General features: G+C 44.5%; 1 protein-coding gene across 3 annotated transcripts in view; it reads left to right on the top strand.

The window, feature by feature from the left end:
- The window catches only part of MAPK6 (mitogen-activated protein kinase 6), a 24,023-nt gene extending 12,177 nt beyond the window's left edge, over window positions 1-11,846 (top strand). For 2 of the 3 annotated variants that reach the window (XM_026045744.1, XM_026045743.1), the window contains exons 2-6: window positions 3,096-4,299; window positions 5,278-5,422; window positions 7,912-8,076; window positions 8,693-8,894; window positions 9,531-11,846. In XM_026045744.1, the coding sequence (XP_025901529.1) occupies window positions 3,745-4,299; window positions 5,278-5,422; window positions 7,912-8,076; window positions 8,693-8,894; window positions 9,531-10,629 (2,166 nt within the window). In that variant the 5' untranslated portion in view covers window positions 3,096-3,744 and the 3' untranslated portion in view covers window positions 10,630-11,846. Of the gene's footprint in view, window positions 1-3,077; window positions 4,300-5,277; window positions 5,423-7,911; window positions 8,077-8,692; window positions 8,895-9,530 lie in introns of those variants that run through there. The other variant, XM_026045741.1, reaches the window with a different exon arrangement.
- The last annotated feature ends 7,721 nt before the right edge of the window (window positions 11,847-19,567 follow it).

Genomic DNA, 19,567 nt, shown 5'->3' with positions numbered 1-19,567 from the left:
GCCGGGCGGCCGGCCGGCGTCGCCGCTTCCCCTCAGCCCGAGGAGGGCTTCCTTTTCACGGGAGATGGTTGGATGGAGGGGTAGGGCTTCCGTTGGAACGGGATAACCTGTGAAGTTGACGTGTTTGTGTCATCCTCAGCAAGTATTAGGGTAAAAACAACAATTCCAGCGCTAATAGGGCTGTAAAATGTGAAGAAAACTTGCTCCTTTAAGGTATTTTGGCATAAGAAAAGCCCTAAGCAAGCCGTAAGCTTGCTCTAATAATCACCTGTTTTATTTCCAAAATAGCATTTTCAMTTAAATAAACACTTGCTCTCATAATACCAGATATTAATTTGCTTTAATTGTTGGATATTTCATCTCTCGCCGCTTAAAGCTKCCCTCAAAATGCTCGTCTTGGTTACTGTATCTGCTGGGCAGACTGGTTGCCTCCCCTCTCAGTTTCCTATGGCTATATCCTGTTTTGAATGATTAAGCACTGCCTTTTGTGGCTCGTAGTTATATGGGAAGTTTATGTCAGCGCGGCGACAATTTGAAGACTGCAGCAGGCTGCTTAAATTACCAGCGCTTTGTTTTCCTACCCAAGGATGAAATTTTTAGGACTTTTGCTTCAGGAAGTAAGTGGGACGTACTCTGTTTCTCCATGAGGTAAACATCAGTGTTGTCACTGCTCTCCCATCTGTTGCTTCAGCCCTTACTTAGTCTTGGCATGAAGCTATAAAGTCCGACTCGATGGTGAAGAGATCAGCAAGTCTTATTCCTTGCAACCCATAGGCAAGTTGGGCATCTCCTCGAGTCTCTTGCTCTGTGTTCATGGAACTGGCTAAATTAGAGGTCCGGGTGCTGGAAAAAACAGTTTAGTGTTAGTACGTGTTGAAGGCATCAGTGACAAGAGGCAGTGACAAGAGGCTGAACTTTGGGAGAATCAGATTGTTCGGATATTTCTAAGGCCATGGAATAAAATTTATTGGAGGATAATTGAACAAAGGCCTTGGACCTTGAGTTGGTAGGAACTCTGTAAGTGTGAGCCCCAAAGGTTTATGTAACTCTCTGGAGGGAATAGGGAATGCAGGTGTCCAGAGTGATGTGAGCTAGTTCACAAACCATAGTTTAAAATAAAATGAGTAGCCCGTACTTTGTGCTGAGCGTGAGAACTTTTTTAGGCTTAAAAAAAGTTAAAAATCAAGAAGCTTTTTAGCTTCTAAAATTGTAAATGATCAAATAGCTGATGAATTACCAATGCTGGCATTAATGTTAAAATGACTTTGATATTTGTTTGTTCTTTAAGCAAACTTAGGGTTTATTTTAAGAAGGACGTTCATGTTGAAAGCTTTACTTGTAATCTGAATTTAAGACAGTGTTTGGAAAAAAGTCAGCGTTCAGAAATAACTTGCAGTAACGGGGTTACCTCATTACGGCTTTAGTAAGGTTATAGTAACCCTTATAAAATGCTGTGTAAAAGTGGGACTTTTCATAGCAGGCTAAGGAAGGACTCCCAAGGCAGCGGTCACGTGTGCTGCGTAAACAAAAGTTGGAAGAGCAGCATTTTACAGGATGCTACAATATTGGAAACTTGCCGTTTGGCRATGGTTATTTAAAAAGAAAGATCAATTAAAGGATGTGTTTCCTCTTCCTCACTGTGGTTGGTCGTGTGGCTGTAAAGCAGCCCGGGTGTGGGGTGGTGCGTGGTCACTGTGCTCTGGTGCTGGTCAGACTTCAGCATCAGAAATGGTGGTATCTTGAGCGTTCTCTTGCACTCTTATTTCTGTCATTGTGCCGTTTTCTGTGTTTTCTTCACGCTATTTTGATGATTTTAGCAAATTAAGAGGCCACTTGCTGACCTTCTAGGAGTGCCRTGGCTTGTTTAGCTTGGTCCTGGTTGCTTTGCTGAAATATTAGTGTTAGAAGAACACTCAAAGTTTAATTCTAAATTACTTGGCAGTTCGGAGGATGTTCTGTTTATTTAGAGGGCTGGTTGTAGAGCTGAAATGTGTTATTGTAAGACTGAAGATATGAGACATAGTTATCTGATATGAGCTGTAGTTGGTTGGGGAGAAGCTCTGTCAGTTTGTGCTAAAGTTGACTGTCACTTACACATCGTGTAGGTTACGCTGCTGACTCTTCTGCCTGTGGCATCTCTGTGCTTTTGAAAGCAACCGTGAGGATGTGGTGCAGAAATACAACCCATGGCCCTTCTGACTGTGCTCTGCTTTTGCAGAGAAGGAAACCTACTGAGAAAACAGCTATTTTTGCTTCGTAAATAGTAGTTGTGTTCATTAGAGTATTATACTGATTTAAAAATTAATGATGTCTGAAAGTGGCCATATGTTAGAGGAAACGGTTACCGAATACAGCAGTCATTATGCAAAGTGTAGTCACTGTTAGTTTTCTGTTACAATCTAGATTGGATTTAAGTGTGCAAATAACTGGTAAAGTAATAACGTACATCTCAGATGTAGAGTAGGAGGTGCTGCCATGGTTCTTGCAACAGTGACTCTGGAGGCAAAATCATGATTTGAGATATTAGTAAACTTTCTTTGAAATGATTCAGAGTTTATAATTGATACTGATGGGTGCAGTGTTTTCCAGAAAGTGAATAAATCTTGTGAGTGCCCAAGCATTTCCTTTCTTTGTGCCTGGTGCGCTATTATCTCTTGCTAGGACAAAAAGGTTCAAGTTTAAAAACCTGATTCTGACTTTGGGGAAAAAATGGATGGAAATCGTTTTTTCAAAATATGTCCGAGATGCAGGGTTTTATCATTGCTGACCTTTTTGTAACYGTTACACTGGAGAAATGCCAAGTCTTCTATCATATTCTTAATCAAAAAATCAAAAGAGTTTTAATAGTGTACCTCATATTCTCAGTGGGTTATATATAAAAGTTTCAGAATATATGTTTAGAAAGGTGGTCTAATGGTGGTTGTGTGTTATTTCTAGTTAGTTCAGCAGTTGTAGTGGCTTCTCAGTTTGTAAATGTGCACTAAATAACTTGCACGTTTAGCTCAATTTCTCAGGGATGAGGGAAGACTTCTGTGGGTACTAGAAAACTCATCTTTTTTTTTTTTTTTTTTTTTTTTTTCTTCTCTCCTTTTCAGGTTGTCACGGAATAAAATGGATGGTAGCTTTGATTGTGATTGTGGTGAGCTGGAGCCACCTGATCATTAACAGAAGGCATCTTTTGTAAATCAAGAGCTGCCAGTTTCCTGTTTAACTAGACTGTAAACAAAGGAGAGAAAAGGAAGACAAGAGAGTGCTTACCAGCACCGTAGAATGACGCTGCTCAGGACCAGTCCAACACTGAATGTATCTGCACTGTGAGGAGGAGGATGTTAATAGAAGCCTACTATGTGCATATTTATTCACATTTTTGTTAAATGTTAACCAGTTTAGTACGGTAGAGCTGAGTGCATAGTATGTCATTTCATTCCGTTTGAGTTTATTGTGAGTATTTCCTTTAATGTCTGCAGAAATGCTGCATCTTTCTTGAACTATGAATGCTGCAATCTTTCTATCTTCTGCTCAGTTTGAGTTATAGAGCTTGCAGGCTCTAAATTCAAGGGGACACAACAGGCCTGGCTGGCTCATGATGAAATTAGAGTATCAAGAAACCATCTTGCAGTCAAAGCCAAGTGTTTCTTCTCCCTTTCTATAAGACCTTTCCTTCAGATACCGGTGGAAGTGTCTCTGCATGTTTACAGAAGCTTGATAGTTGGAGGAGGAAAAAGAAACGTAAAGAATCTGAAAATGGCAGAAAAATTTGAAAGTCTCATGAACATTCATGGTTTTGATCTGGGCTCTCGGTATATGGACTTGAAACCACTGGGCTGTGGTGGAAATGGCTTAGTTTTTTCTGCTGTCGATAATGACTGTGACAAAAGAGTGGCTGTCAAGAAAATTGTCCTTACAGATCCTCAGAGTGTTAAACATGCTCTACGTGAGATCAAAATYATTAGAAGACTTGACCACGATAACATTGTCAAAGTATTTGAAATTCTTGGTCCTAGTGGAAGCCAGTTAACGGATGACGTGGGCTCCCTTACAGAACTGAACTGTGTTTACATTGTCCAGGAGTACATGGAGACAGATCTGGCTAATCTGCTAGAGCAAGGCCCTTTACTGGAAGATCATGCCAGACTTTTCATGTACCAGCTGCTACGTGGGCTCAAGTATATTCACTCTGCAAATGTTCTGCATAGAGATCTCAAGCCAGCTAATCTTTTCATAAATACGGAAGACTTGGTGCTGAAGATTGGTGATTTTGGTCTTGCACGAATCATGGATCCTCACTATTCCCACAAGGTATGTAGCGAGTGAGAATATGTAAGGGATACACTGACAACCGTGCCTTCTTAAAATAGGATCTCTCTCCCCTTTGCAGAGTTAGATAAGACTGCCAGTCCTTGTCTAGGTATTTAAAGTAACGTTCACCCTAAATGAGCAGCTGATGGCAGGACTCCAAGAGGGAATGAACTGATCTAGCAGCTCGGTGTAGGGGGTACTAATCTATTCTTTCCCTGTTGCCGTCTCTTACCTGCTGTTTGTTAGGATCCTCCGAGGGGTGACTCRACTCACTTGAAGTTTATGTCTGAGAAAGCGTCTTTGTCAGGACAGCTGGCTCCTAGGACATCTAGGACATCAGAAATGTTTTGTTTTCCTTGGCGAGTTTTGACATTCTTATTCTTGCTATGTAGCCTGTTACAGTTCCTGTTTTTAGCTAGGCACTTTACTGTACGAAATATCTGGCTAGAATATTTTGGGATAACTAAAATGCATTCCGTAGAAGACCTTYTATTGGGTATGGTATATTATGTTAGGGTTCATATGATAGAATTCATCTAGGAGCCTGGATTTTCTGGGCAGAACTAAAATGCTTACAAAATAGAGTAAAACAGATCTCCAGAAGATGTGATTTGTCTCAGATGGGAACAATTTAATTATTAGGACTACGGCAAGTACAATATTAAAAAGAAAACCTTTATTTAGTCCCTCATTAGATTAATAAATAGTTGTGTTTGTATGTCATTGCTGTTCATTCATAAAGATATTGCTGTTTTTGAAAGGTAGAAATAAAAAATGTTATTTGTATGGTATGCTGAGGGAATGCTGGCCTGGAGGATGGCACATGGTTTTGTGCTGTCCTCTTATCCCTGTGAACTTAAGTCAAAATACCACGATGGCCAGTGCATTAAAAATAATTAATTTAGAAACATTCTTCCTAACTGAAAGTAAGCTTCTTTCTTTTTGTGTGTATGTTTTGTTCTCTTTTTTCTTTTTCAGGGTCATCTTTCTGAGGGACTGGTTACTAAATGGTACAGATCACCCCGTCTCTTGCTTTCTCCTAACAACTACACTAAAGCCATTGACATGTGGGCTGCAGGTTGCATCTTTGCTGAAATGCTGACTGGGAAGACCCTCTTTGCAGGTGAGTGGAGTAAGGGCGTGCATTTTCCTACGAGAAATGGCACTGCTAAATAAACTTACCAAAGAAAGCCTGATTCTCACAGCTAACATCACCAGATAGGAAGCAATGCTCTAATCTCATAGGATGCAACTGCATTAGTGCTTCAGTTAGGATGAGGAACACGTTTTGGAAGCAAATCTCTCCATCACAGTCCTGCACCACGTTGCCCATGGAGCTCCATGAGCTAAATAGTCTTGTTAGATAGAATGAAATTGCCTTCTGCACTCTAGGAGCTTAGCCGATGTGCAGAGCAGATGAACTAGCCTAGAGCAGACCCCTCAAGTGCTCATTTTGTGGCCTCACCGCACCTGTCTCACTCCAGTTTGCACCTCACTTTGCTCCTCTTGGCCTGCGCTGCTGTGTTCATATAGAGAAAAACTCTATGAACTGAGCTGGTATTTCAAAGACACATGGGGTAAAGCCACCCCTCTGCAGTAGTTCTTAGCTTTATCCATCAAGTTAATTAAATTGAGTGTATTTTCTCATTAAAGCTATTAATAGATTCCTGTCACCTTGAAGTCACAGTTTTATAGAAACTAGCAGTTAATAGGTGAAAAAGCTTTCTCTAACCTGCAATACGTTGACAACTCGGTGAATACGGGAGTAATGTCCTCAGTGTGTTGAATGTTCTGCTGGTAACAGCTGTATAGAGTTCTGCTGTGTCACTACTTGAAAATGTTGCATTATCTCYTAGAAAATACTGAAAAGAGGGGAAAGCCTGTGAATTTTAGCTTTTTTGTATCCTGTGATGCAATTGCTGCCTAATGCATTAGTAGCATTTTGACTTTTTTTTGGAAGTAGCTTTTGGAGCAACGCGCTGATGCTGCGTTCTAGTTTGTGCCCGTGTCGAAATGACAAGGGGTGCTTGCAAGTGACCACTTGTTTGTTGCCTATCAGTGTCTGCAATGCTTTACTTTAGAAAGCAAAACCAGCAGGCCATAAAAGCTGACTTGCACTTGTGATATCTGCTGCAGTCTGACCTTGTAGAATCTGGTTTACAGTATTATGGACAATTCAGCATCTGGTGGATTATTTTAAGTCATTTGTAATGACCCAAAGTAGGCAGAGAACACATTCTGAATGCTGCAGATAACTTTGCTTTAGATCGTCTTTCAGTATGGAATGTAGGTGTCAGTCAAATTGTCTTTAGTGATTTTTGCCACAGCTTTTATTTAAGTTACAGCTGATGCGTGGCAGGATGGTCRGTGCAGACTGTCATGCAGACTGCTGCAGTGAGCTTGTAGCGTATGGAAATTGCAATGGTGCAATCTGCTCCTGATCCCATTTGTTTTTGTGTGTAATATCACATGCCTCAAACTTTGCTACTGATTACCCAAGGCCCTTGGTGCAGGAAAGAAACATTTGCATGCAAATAGTCCTGCACGTATTAATCTCCTAGCAGAATCTCCAGAGTGGTGAATGTTTATGGGAGGTTAACAGTATGTTGCAGTCGGCAAGTTATGTTTCTTGATACAACAACTTTAATAGTGGTATGGAAATAAATGTATCATTTGTTTATTCAAGATGCATCCACTGCATATGTCATTATAGCTGCTTTTTAGCCCAGAGATACTTTAGAGACCATTAGAAGAGAAATAACTTAAGGTGTTTTGTTATGATGTTATACAAACTTACTAAAATAATTTCCTATTTTATTGTGTGAACGGCTATAGCTGTTTATATCTGTTTTCAAAAGCAGATATAAAATGTATTTCTAAGGACTGTCACTGCTGATTGGAGGTCTTAAGATTTTTATTAGTGTTTGGCATCTAACACATTTGTGAGTTTGATTGGTTTGGTTTCCCCGTCTCCCTTGAATTTTATTTTAAAGCTCTCCCCGTTTACCTTTTAGTGSAGAAGCTAGTAGTATATTAGCACAGCAAAACATTTGATATTCTCAATTAAAATACAGTATTAAGTTTGGAATTTTTCTTTCAAACTTGCCCTACTTATCTGGCAGGTATTTTCATCTTGCATCAGACAGGAATAGTTTTCCAGAGCAGAATATTAAAATCAGATAGTCAATCAGATATCTAGCTGAGCCAACCATGACTGCTTATATTGGTAAGGGACAATAAATCAGAAGCAGACTAAATGTTGAACGAATGAGGTGGATCCACTGAAGGGAGCAAGGCTGCAGGTATTAGCAACAAGACACAGCATTAACAAAGCACCTTGTCCTTGGTTTTGACTTAGGAAAACTTAAGATTAGATGTCTTGATTGGTGGGTAGCAGCTCTGTAATGCTTCATATATGAYACTATTTTTGAAAGCTTTTTCAGTCCTATTATCATACCCATCTGGAGCTTCAGATATCCTCCTTTTGCAGGAGCTACTAGTCTTCACAAAAAGTAGTTGCACAGAGYGCAGAGTGTTGATGTGTCTTTCATGCGTGTGGATCAGAAGGGTTTGAAGTAGAAATGACAGATTGTGTTTTCTTCTGCTGCTTAGGTGCACACGAACTTGAACAGATGCAGTTGATTCTAGAATCAATTCCTGTTGTACATGAGGAGGACCGCCAGGAGCTTCTCAATGTAATTCCAGTTTACATTAGAAATGATATGACTGAGCCACACAAACCTTTAACTCAGTTGCTTCCAGGCATCAGTCCCGAAGGTGAGTAGTTCAGGGAAAAAATGCTCTTTATTTCAAAAATCATAAAATAATGGCGAATGACTTTACAGTACATGTGTGTGATTGGTAGAAGTAAACTCTATCCAGAAGGATCGTACATTCTCTAAAGAAAAGTTGTTTTCAGTTGTAGTAAGAACTGAACTTGGTCATCTGAAGCAGAATTTTGCAGCTCTCCTGGACCTGTCCCCCCTGTAAGGCTGATTAAATGTCTCATATTTAGAGACATTAGCACTCCAAATAAAAATAAACATTGGATTGAAGTTGGTTTAAAAGAACTATTTTCTCAAAAAAAAAAAGTTCCCAAAACAAGCTGGTTTTACTCTTAACTCCTGAGTGATGGCTGTGTTTAATGACACTTATTGGTAGGTAATGATTCAACTTGAAGCATTCTGTCTTTCATATTTTTTTCCACTTTTTGAAGTTTATACACAGTATATTTTTGTCAGTATAGGATGAGTAGGTGATGCTGTGCAGATGAGCAGTTAAGCTTTTAAGCACCTGTACATCTGTAGAGCAAAGTAGTGCATCTTAATCTTCAATTCTAGGTGCCTGAAATCTCAATTTATCCCCTTAATTGTAACTTGCTTTTTCTCTGCAGCACTGGACTTTTTGGAGCAAATTTTGACATTCAGTCCCATGGATCGCTTGACAGCAGAAGAAGCTTTGTCCCATCCTTACATGAGCATTTATTCCTTCCCGACGGATGAGCCGATTTCAAGTCATCCTTTTCACATTGAAGATGAGGTTGATGATATTCTGCTGATGGATGAAAGTCACAGCCATATTTATAATTGGGAAAGGTAAGTTTACTGCATAATGCACCATGCAACGTGGCTGAACTGTTGTGTATTTGAGGTCATGGCTGCTTSATGGGCAGTATTTCCATTCCTACTTGTTTCTTTTCAAGAGAGCCAGGGGATACGTGCTTTTCTCCATAGTCAGTGCATTGTCACTGGGTTTATGATTTGTTAGAGTGATTGGGATGCGCTGGTGGATTACTGAAATAAACTTGGAGACTGGAATCTGTAGTTTCATCTCTGCTTCTTTCTCCCCAAAATCTCCCTCTTAAAGGTAAATTTGAAATGAATCTTGGCTATGGATTGTTATTGTTCAACACTTAGTGCGTATAATGGTAAAGAGAATTACGGTAGTCATGCTTAAGGTTGGTTAAGCATGCTTTAAAGAGAGATTTATAAATGGAGCGAACAATCATACATAATTCTGGACTTAAAGTTTTTTTTCAGTCAAATTCAGGTATCTCTTTTAGGTATTTAAATTAATCTGGAATAAAGCAATCCTTATGTGCACATGTGAAAGATTTATGTACGATGAATTGTCAGTATTCTCTAAATTATCAATATTCTAATCATAACTGTCTGTCTTGGGAGCTACAAGGCTGGTTTTTAGTCACTAACATTGAGGAAATTATTTTGCAGATACCATGAAAGTCAGTTCTCAGACCATGACTGGCCTATTCATAATAACTATGAAGCAGATGAAGTTCAGCGTGATCCAAGGGCTCTTTCTGATGTTACTGATGAGGAAGAAGTGCAAGTAGATCCTCGCAAATATTTGGATGGAGATCGTGAAAAGTACATGGAGGATCCTGCTTTTGATACCCACTTCTCCACTGAGCCTTGCTGGCAGTATTCAGATCACCATGAAAACAAGTATTGTGATCTGGAATGTAGTCACACTTGCAATTACAAAATGAGGTCATCTTCATACCTAGATAATTTAGTTTTGCGAGACAGCGAAGTTAACCATTACTATGAGCCCAAGCTTATTATAGATCTCTCGAACTGGAAGGAACAGAGCAAAGAAAAGTCTGATAAGAAAGGCAAGTCTAAATGTGAAAAGAATGGCTTGGTGAAAGCTCAGATAGCCCTCGAGGAAGCATCACAGCAGCTTGTTGAAAAGGAAAGGGAGAAGAATCAAGGATTTGACTTTGATTCGTTTATAGCAGAAACCATTCAGCTTAGTTTACAGCGCGAGTCTACTGATATTGATAAATTAAATGACTTGAATAGCTCAGTGTCTCAACTAGAATTGAAGGGAGTAATATCCAAGTCGGTGAGCAGAGAGAAGCAGGAGAAAGGAATGGCTAATTTGGCCCAGTTAGAAGCTCTGTACCAAACTTCTTGGGAGAGTCAGTTTGTAAGCAGTGGGGAAGAGTGCTTCCTCATAGACCAGTTCTGTTGTGAGGTAAGGAAAGATGAACACGCTGAAAAAGAAAACCCTTACACCAGTTATTTGGACAAATTCTTTAGTAAGAAAGAAGATGCTGAAATGCTAGAACCTGAGCCAGTAGAAGAGGGGAAGCCTGGGGAGAAGGAGAGAGAAGAGAGCTTTCTCAGTAACAGTGGAGAACTCCTCTTCAACAAGCAGCTCGAGGCCATAGGTATTCCTCAGTTTCACAGCCCTGTTGGCTCGCCCCTGAAATCCATACAGGCCACGTTAACGCCTTCTGCTATGAAATCATCTCCCCAGATTCCCCACAAAACATACAGCAGCATTCTGAAACATCTAAATTAAAACACTCAGCAGACATTTCTTTTATATCCATGAGGTGTGTTTGTCTTTTTTTTTTTTTATTACTAGTGTAAGTATTTTTTTTTTTTTTTTTTTTTACTTGAATCAGATGGTGTAATTTTGGTATGGATTTCGTTAGTTTTCTGTTTACCATTGTTTTTACAATCCAGAATTACTTTCTATACATAAGTTAGTTTTGTTTTTAAACTGGCATGTCGTTTGCACACAAAATTAAAGAATAGAGCAAAATAATGCAAAATGCAGGAGGTAACAAAAATGCACTAAACCAAGTAAAAAAGAAAAATTCTCTCAGAAAAACGGTGTCCATGTTTTGCAGAAAAAGAATCTTGCCTTGAAATTTACACAGTGAGACTGTACATAATTGCATGAAAATATCTATTTTTCCCGAAACATTTTTCATTCATGTGTATTTTAGAGTTTTTCATACTGTACACATTTCTTAGACACATGATACCAGCAGCAACTGAAATGAATGCAGAATTTGGTACGCATGTGTTATCTACCTCAAGGTAACAGCAGTATGTGGCAAAACATTAACCACCCATAGTGCTTCTCATTATGCACTTCTATYTAGCCAGCATTATTGTAGTAGCTATTCTTATTGAAAATCATTCAATATTTATAAATGTTCTGGTATGCATTCTTTATAGTGAAGTGTTAATATGCAGCACTTTTATTTATTTTAGCAAATAAGTATATTTCTGTAATTATAGAAATCAACTTAATTTTTGAGTTACTTTTTCAGATAAAGAAGTTTTTGTTTAGCACTATGGTTTATTGCCTACATAGCTGAATATATATTAACATCGGCTTATTCTGAGGCTATCCAATACATCTTTTTTTGTTTTGTTTTTCATTTCAAGTAAAGCACTCACTGTGTATAGGAATTTGTAATTGGAGGTGCTTGATCTCTACAAAAGAAATTAGGAATTGCTTTATTATAAAATGCTCCTAGAAGTCTTAATTGTGTTCATTTTTAAAAAATTTTGTAATGTTAGTTGTGTGCATGGAAATAATTAAGGTACAACATTACTGTAGGTTAAAGTTCTATATGGTGAGACATTTTGTTTTTACTGTATGTTTTTACTGAATGATTCCTGTCCCCCTCCCTCCCTCCCTCAAAAGCAAGCATGAATAAAATTAGGTTAAATATAGCATGTAGCAGCTCGGTCTTTTGGAAATTTGTTTTACCTTCTGATTTTTGGAAATACTCGCTGTATCATTGGCTCCCCTGTTTAAAACGAGACAAATAAAAACATGGCCAGCAAGGACGAGCGGTGGTGCTGATGCTTTCTGCGTTGCGGCCGCTGCGGCGCCCGGCACGAGGACAGGGCTGCTCGCCTGGCGCCCCTCGCTCGGAGAGCTCCRGGAAGCACCAGCACTTGTGTCGTGGCCGCCCCTGAAGCGCCCGGAGCTGCGGAGGCCGAGCCCTGCACAGGGACCCGCGAAACCCGTCGCGCCGTGGGCAGCTGCAGCCGGCACCCAGGGGAACCTTGGGTGCTCTGCAAGGGCTCAAGGAGGCCGTAGCGTCTGGAACCTGGCCTGTTAGCCCGGGCTTTAGGTGAGCATTGCTGTTTGCATTGTCTTTTCATCAGCTGTTGGGACAGAACATAACCCAAGTGGAAAATCTGCTGGGAGAAAAACATGAGGCCGGCGTGTCCTTGGCACCTGGAGCGCCGGCGCRGGTGCGTGTCCCGCAGCCGGGAGCGCTGCCCTAACCCGGGTCAGAAGCACCACCAGGTAACTGCTGCTGGGGGACGGGACGGGGCCCAGCTTACTCATCCAGCCAGCCTTAGGAGGAGCAGTAGTGTCTGTTCCTGCCCTCGCTCCTCATGTCCAAACTGCTCCTCAGGGAGCTCATTAGCCATACAGGAAAGCTGCATCTTTTGGCAAACTCCTGCTACTTTTTCCATGACAGTGTTTTAGCTCTTCCAGCTTCTCCCATCCCTGCTGCCCTGGCAGGTAACAGGGCCTACAGCTCCCTTAAAAGGGGGAGCTGCACCTTAAACTCTGTTGGGACGCGGGGCGCAGTGCATATGATGAGCTACGTTATGTAACTGTTTACAGAGTCACATCACTGCACGTGTTCGGAGCTGTGGGGAGGAGGAAACGGGCTCGTCCTTTCTCCTGGGGGAGGGACTGCTGCGGAGTGGTGTGACAGTCTGCTTTTTCCTGAGATTGGAGGAAAGCAGTGGGTGGGAAGCACTTAGAGACTGGAAACAGTTCAGCCTAAAGATACACTTTGTGCAACTTTATTTTTAATTAAAAAAAAAAAAAAATGTGTAAGAGTAAGAAGCTTATGACTTGTAGAACGGGAGCATTTTGCACTTGGAATCAAGGAGAGAGGAGTTGGATCAAGCCTAACCCCAGGGAGCTGCTTCACTGCCCTTGACATGGAGCTGTGCTGGGGGAACGGCCCTGCGGCTGCCCCTGGGTTTCCAGSGTGGAAAGGATGCACTCGTAGGGCAGGGTGTAGCTCATCCATCCTGCTGCTTCACTAGAAGTAATTCCCTGGGTGGGGATGCTTAAAGAAAGCGGGAACGCTTCCCAAAAATCATGCAAGGTTAAATACACTGCTGGAAAACRTCTGAGATTTGTTTCTTCCTAGGCAAAGGAGAGGTTTTGCTGGGGAGAGGAGGCAGAAAGGACAGGGTCCGAGGAGCCGGCCGGGAGCCGAGGGCGGTTCCTGCCCCGCGCTCCGYGGCCGGGTTCGGCCCGGCAGCACCAGGGGGGCAGTTCCAGGAGCTGCTCTCCAGCCCCGGGCTGGCAACTGAGCTGTCGGAAAACAAATTAGGGAAGAGGCTTGAAGCATAAGCCAGATAAAGGCACCACTGTTCAGTGCCAAGGGACTTGCCAACTAAAATGAACACCCTTATTTAATAAAAAAAAAAATAAGAAATGAGGACGCTAACCATCTTCTGAAAAATACCTCTTCTTCTCTTAAGTGGTTTTTGATTAAAGGCAGCGTTTTAAAGTCAGTCTAAGTTGAGCAGGAGGAGATGATGTTCCCCCTTATTGACAGTGCAGGACAGAGCGTGTTCAACACGGTCCTCACACAGGGTCTAATAACTGCGAACTGTTTGTTCTGAGCAATGGGTCCCGGTCGCGATAGTTAACTTTCTCCCAGTGATATTTAATTTTAATTAAGTAGAACTTGTTGCTGATGATCTCAGAGGGCTGGGATGGTGGCGCGTCCCTGCGGCCTCAGCGGGGACCGCGCGCCGGGGCCGCGGGAAGGGAGACGCTCCCGGCTCACCCTGCTCAGGGAAAACTCACCAGAAAGGCCCACGAACCCAAACCCAGAGCCAAAGGTTAGGGGGGCCTCTGCCTATGGCTCTGATCGTGTGCTTAAACACATCCTTTTAACCTTGTTTTTACCTTGTTTTCCAGTTTCTCTCCTCTAGTGGTTTTGTTTGCTGTGCTGCAGAATTTCTTAGAGCTTAGCCTGCTACGTAAATTGAAAATCCTGCTAAATTCTCACTTTAGCCTGGCTTATTGCCTGCAGGCATTATTTTAGGACAGGTTTTTACTGCCTTCTTTTACAAGGTGGAAGGGAGGGGAGTCCTGCTTGCAATTTTCTTTCCATATGGCAGGATGCTGGTCTGCAGCCCTGTGCGCTCTTTGTTGTGCCCCTTCCTTCTAAGCTCTGTGCTAGTCAGAGGTAGCAAGTTTTTCCTAATGTGGACCTTTCATAGKCACTGGTCTCTAGGCACATGTAGTAAAAATTCAGGGAGATTTTTCGCTAGGCTCCAGGGGAGTGCTCTGCTGTGCAGATTAGCTCTGGGTACAAGCACAGAGGAAGAAAGAACATCCCTGAACTGAGTCTGTTCTCCCAGCCCTTTTCCCCTATATTTATGAGCACGTTGCTCTTCTAATGGTGAGGCCAGGAAGTTCTTGTCAACCTTTGAGTGAGGTTTTGCACATAATTAAATAACAGAATGTCCGTATCCATCAAAAGATGGTCACAGCAATCCGGAACCAGTCTGTTCTTTGTTCCTTGACTTATTTTTATGCTTACATAATCTCGCAGGTTCTTGTCTGCTGTTCCAGCACAGTTTGCGTCAGACTTCAGCTGAGCAATCCATGAAGTAATGCTGGGGTGTATTTAGCAACAAGCTACACGAGCAAGATCACCATTTATACCTAGAATAACTGAGCTCTCATTCAAGGGTCTCTATATTTAAAATGGTTTTCCATTTTACTTTGAATGTTATCTGAGAACTCCTTAAAATATTGACTGTTGCAAGGCTCCGTGGCTTCCTTCTTTTGCCGAGGAATTAGTGATAACAACATTTGCATGCCCCAAACACTACGTATGTGTGTGATAGTGCATGTGTTCACGGGGCTGACCAGGTGCTGCAACGTTCTGCAAATAGTTTTGCCGATAGCTGCCCATARTTGTTGCATAATATCATGGTCTTTTCTCTGGACGTGCCCTCTGGCATCCTGACGGCAAAGCAGACCTTCCCCGGTGAGCACTGATAATAGCATTCCTCYGGTAATCTCCGTGCTGCTCTGCTGCGGCCAAAATTACTTTTAACCTTTATGTCACCTACCCAGAATGTTACAGCTGTTATGAAATATGGCAGCATGTTTTGTTTTGTGTTTATTTTTTCCTGCGGTTGGGTGCCGGACAGTGAAATTCTGGCTTGGTTGGCTCAGAGCCAGCAACATYACCCCTTGCACAACCACTTCACACTCCCTGACTTCGTTTCCTCTTTTGACAAAATGTTCACCTGTGACACAGACGGTACCAGGCATTGGTGGATATGCTCATTGGGAAGCACTTGCTTGAAGCAGCGTGTTGCTTTCGAGTGGGTTTGCAGGATTTTTAAATCTTTTCCCRTGTCTGACATTGAATTCTCCAGTACCCCAGGACACAGCACAGTGTGGCAGTGCTCCATCCCTGGCTGTCGCATCTCTCTCTGCACCAGCAGGGTTAGCAGATTTACCAGCTAGAAAGAACGTCCATTGAATAAGGGCATGACTGCATGGAGAGAGACCTGCGGAAGGGCCTTTCCTCCCACACATCTTGCTCTTTGGACTGAGCTCCTCTTGCTATTGATCTGCTCTACTGTTTCGATACTAAGGAATCATTAGTGGATTGCTGCATTTTTTCCATTTTTTTATTTYGTTTTGTAATTGGTAGAGAGTTGATTTGCTATTTTTCCAGATTATTTATGCCTTCCTTCAAACTTTCATTTGCTGAAATTGCTTCTAACTTCTAGTTTAGGCCTAGTGTATTCTTCCAGAGATGATCTGTGACTGGGTACAGTCCAAGATCTGGATGCTGTCTCTTGTCTTCTTGTGCAAAGATTACTAGACTGTCTCAGAATACATAGMAGGTCTAAAAAACGCAGGCTTTTCTTCACATCTGAATTTTGCAATGTTACTCAAGGCGTACCCCAAGGCTCTGGTGATGTGAAATGTGCTCTCCTCTTTGCTACACTAATCCCAACAAGGCTGGTGCAAGAGACACATACAGCTGGTCCTCTGGAGGCACCAGCTTGCTGATGAAGGGCTTTCTGCAGCACAAGTGCGGTCATGTTAGAGCCTCTGTTCTACAAAGGGGTTGATCTTAATCTGCTTACAGACACACTTTGAGTTTGCAGCCTTGGGAAGACTTTAGGTATTGATGTGCTGCAATCAGACACTTGTAATAAAGTGTCGCTTTCTCACTCAATGCTATTGAGGATTCAATTCAACGTGGATTAATCTTTAACATCAGGAGCTGTTTAAAGACACTTCTATTTAATTTCTTTCTTGAGTGTATTGTTTTTAATTTCTTAAAGCCATAGAACTGAATGACAGATTTATTATGACTTCTGTGTTTCTGTTTGGATATAAATTTAAATAATACAGTTCTTCAAATAGCTGGGTAGCTAGCAGGGACACTTTTAAAACCTATGMTTGAGAAAGCAGATGGCTTTGGGTTTTATTTTGTGTCATATCCGTGTGTCTGAGGCTTTGATTTCTTCGTGAAGTTTCTTAGCAAATTCAGTGCTGATACACTGAAAGATTAAGCTGCTTCTGCACACCACGTTATCCTTTGGACACTTGTGCATGACATTTCCCCACTTTTCCATGATGCTTTGTCTTCCTTTTGGTTGTTTTGCGCAGGTCACAGGCCCCAAGTCCTGTTGCGCCTCCGCCAGCGCCGATGGCTCCGTGTGACTCCCGTGAGGTGGAGGCCGCAGCGCACGCGGGACCACGGGGCCGCCGCTCCGAGCCGGTGCCTCGCACAGCGCGTGGGGACGTTCTCCGGGTGCTGCTCCGTGCCGCTCTGCTCCTTGCTATCTGCCTAACCTCCCGGATCGAGCAGATTTGCAGAGAGACAAGGTACAAAACCTTATCACGATGGGGCTGAGGACCCGTAGGAGGGATGAGAGATGCGTCGCCTGCGGCAGAAGATACCACGCAGTGCAATGAACCCTAAAGCCTGGTGAGCTGGCCAGGAAAGGCACCGCGGGCTCAGGGGGACACGAGGGAACAGGGACACGTGTGTCATGTGGTTCCCAGGGTTAATCAGTAACTTGCTTAATTTCCCTTTCCTGATAGACGCTTAATTATAGGCGCAATAAAGGAGGCGTTTTGCTTCCTCAGCCACGGCCAGGGCGACGTGGCAGCACACGGGGAGGCCGTGGGGCTGGTGGCCGTGGGGCTGGTGGCCGTGGGGCAGCGCCACGTGCGAGCGCGACCCCATCCGCCCCTACAGCGCTGGCGCCGCCGGAGGAGCAGCTTTCCGCCCGGCCTGCCAGGAGTTACCGTGTGCGCTGGCATGGGCGGGAGGAAAAATGTGAGGAGAAATAGGAAGATGAAAATAACCGTAGTGAAAACAGGATGTTGGAARGTCCATGAGAGAGGCAGCGCGGCGTTGCCTGAAGACGGGCGGTTGGGAGCGGWGAGGCTGCCAGGCCCGTGCTTGTGCCRGGGCTCCTCTAGGGCCAAAGCCCGCTTTCTGGTGTGTTCGGGGCCAAGGCCGGGCTGGCRGAGGCGCTGCAGCTTTTCGCCCTGCCCGGGCCGGCCTGGCTGCGCCCTGCACGCGGCGAGCTGGGCGCTGGCCCATGCTCCTCGCCCTGCGCCCGCCAGCGCTCCGCAGYCCACGGCGGCCCTGCAGCGGCGGCACTGCCGGGCAGCGCAGGCACACGYGGACACGGGCTTAACCCCGCAGCGACGGAGGTCATTGAGCTGCTGCAAAACTAAAACAACAGGCCTATTCCCGAAGACAAAACAAACATTAGGGTGCAGGAAATCTTGGTTTTCATGGGTGAAAACTGCTCCACACTTGCTCATCTTCTGCGGTCACGGAGCCTTGCTCTGAACACCCTGCTCCTGTTCAGGCCAGCACTCTGCCTGGCCGGGGCTCCTCTCCGCAGAGAGGAGGATCTCGGGGAGGATCATCTCATGGATCATCTCATGGGATGCCTGTGTTGGCGCTGCCTGGAGCGCCAGGGCTGCMGTCCTGCGCTCGGTGGGGTGGCCGGACCCATAAAACTCCCCAGGCAGGTTGCATATGCGGCTGCATCCCTTGATGTTCGTGACAGACCAGCAGTAACGTGAGGCGATGCCGTACGCGCAGGGGGAGCGTTAGCCGGAGTCAGGGGCTGTTGCTCCTGGAGCCTGGGTAGGCGCCGGCAGATCCCCCCTGCAATTCCCTTGGGACAAGAGGCTCCCAACCCCGCGCAACCAGCCCTAGCACATTACCCTAGTGGAAAAGCGAGGATACCTGTATTTTTTAACCTTAAGTTCTCCGTTGTTTTGAATTCATTTGGCATGAATTTTGGCATCATGTCTCTGAGGAGCCCCAACGTGTGGTCAGGCCTGCTTGGCGGCAGCGCCAGAGGGCTCGTGTCCCCCAGGCCGGGTCCCTGTGTGCGGCRGGGACAGGACCTTCCCGTTACGAGCCATCCACCAGCTCGAATTAACGCTCGCTTTAAGTATGTGGCTCCCAAATCTCTGCAGGCACCACTTTAATCCAATTTGCAATGTCTGGCTCGATGAAGTATGACAAGAATTCGCTTAAGCTCTTTGCTCCCCCGTGGGCTGCGGCGGGGAGCGGGGCGGCCGCGAGCACCCCGAGTGCGAGCGGGCGGCGGGGAGCAGCCGGGTGGCCGCAGCGGTGGCACCAGCCCGCGCCATCCTCAGCGGCTTGCGGCCCATCGCCCCACAGAGCCCCATGCCGGAGGGCAGCAGCGAGGCCGGCCGCCCCGTCGGKCCCTCCTGGGCACACGGCTGGTGTCCGGGTCAGGGAGGCTCGGTGTGACTGTTCTTGTTCTGTTGTGACTGTTCTTACACCCGTCGCTGTAGCTGCAGTTTGCCGCCGCAGAGCCGGTCAGGCCTGTAGCGGGGCGGCACCTCCGCTGTGATGGGTTCCTGGCAGCCCTTCCTCATGCTCCCTGTTTTTGCAGTTTCTAACACCAGAAAGCGAAGGGTGGAGGGCAGCCAGGCCCTCAGGCTACACCAGGACGTGGTGGAGCCCGTGAGGAAGCAGCTTGTTCTGATGGTGGGGAGCAAATCTTTTCATGCTGGTGCTTCAGCGGCAAGGGCCAGCCCTAAGGCCGGCATCTGCAGCCATGCAGACATAAACCCAGGGCAGTTCAGCTGCCTGCCGTGCCATTACACGTTACTTTATGGTTATTTTACTACCGTTGCCACCATTTTTCCTCCCTTCCCCTTGGGGAGGGCTTGGGGAAGAGTTAATTCAAGGGAAAAGCTGGGCAGCCGTACCAGGACGCGATCAGTCAGCCTCTCCGTATTGCTAAATAATCGCTTCCAGTCAGCCGCTCTCCGAATGTGCCGCACATTTCTGAGAATTACATTGCTGTCGCTGAAGTGATGTCAGTAATGTTCCCAAATGTTGTAACCCTGTGCACTTGAAGGAGTTCAGCTAGCAGGGCTGAGCTCCCTCTGCTGTGTTGGC

The sequence above is a fragment of the Nothoprocta perdicaria genome, unplaced genomic scaffold (assembly GCF_003342845.1).
Source record: "Nothoprocta perdicaria isolate Ctin4 unplaced genomic scaffold, notPer1 scaffold_41, whole genome shotgun sequence".
Classification (NCBI taxonomy): Eukaryota; Metazoa; Chordata; class Aves; order Tinamiformes; family Tinamidae; genus Nothoprocta; species Nothoprocta perdicaria.
This window is presented reverse-complemented; position numbering and strand designations above follow the sequence as displayed.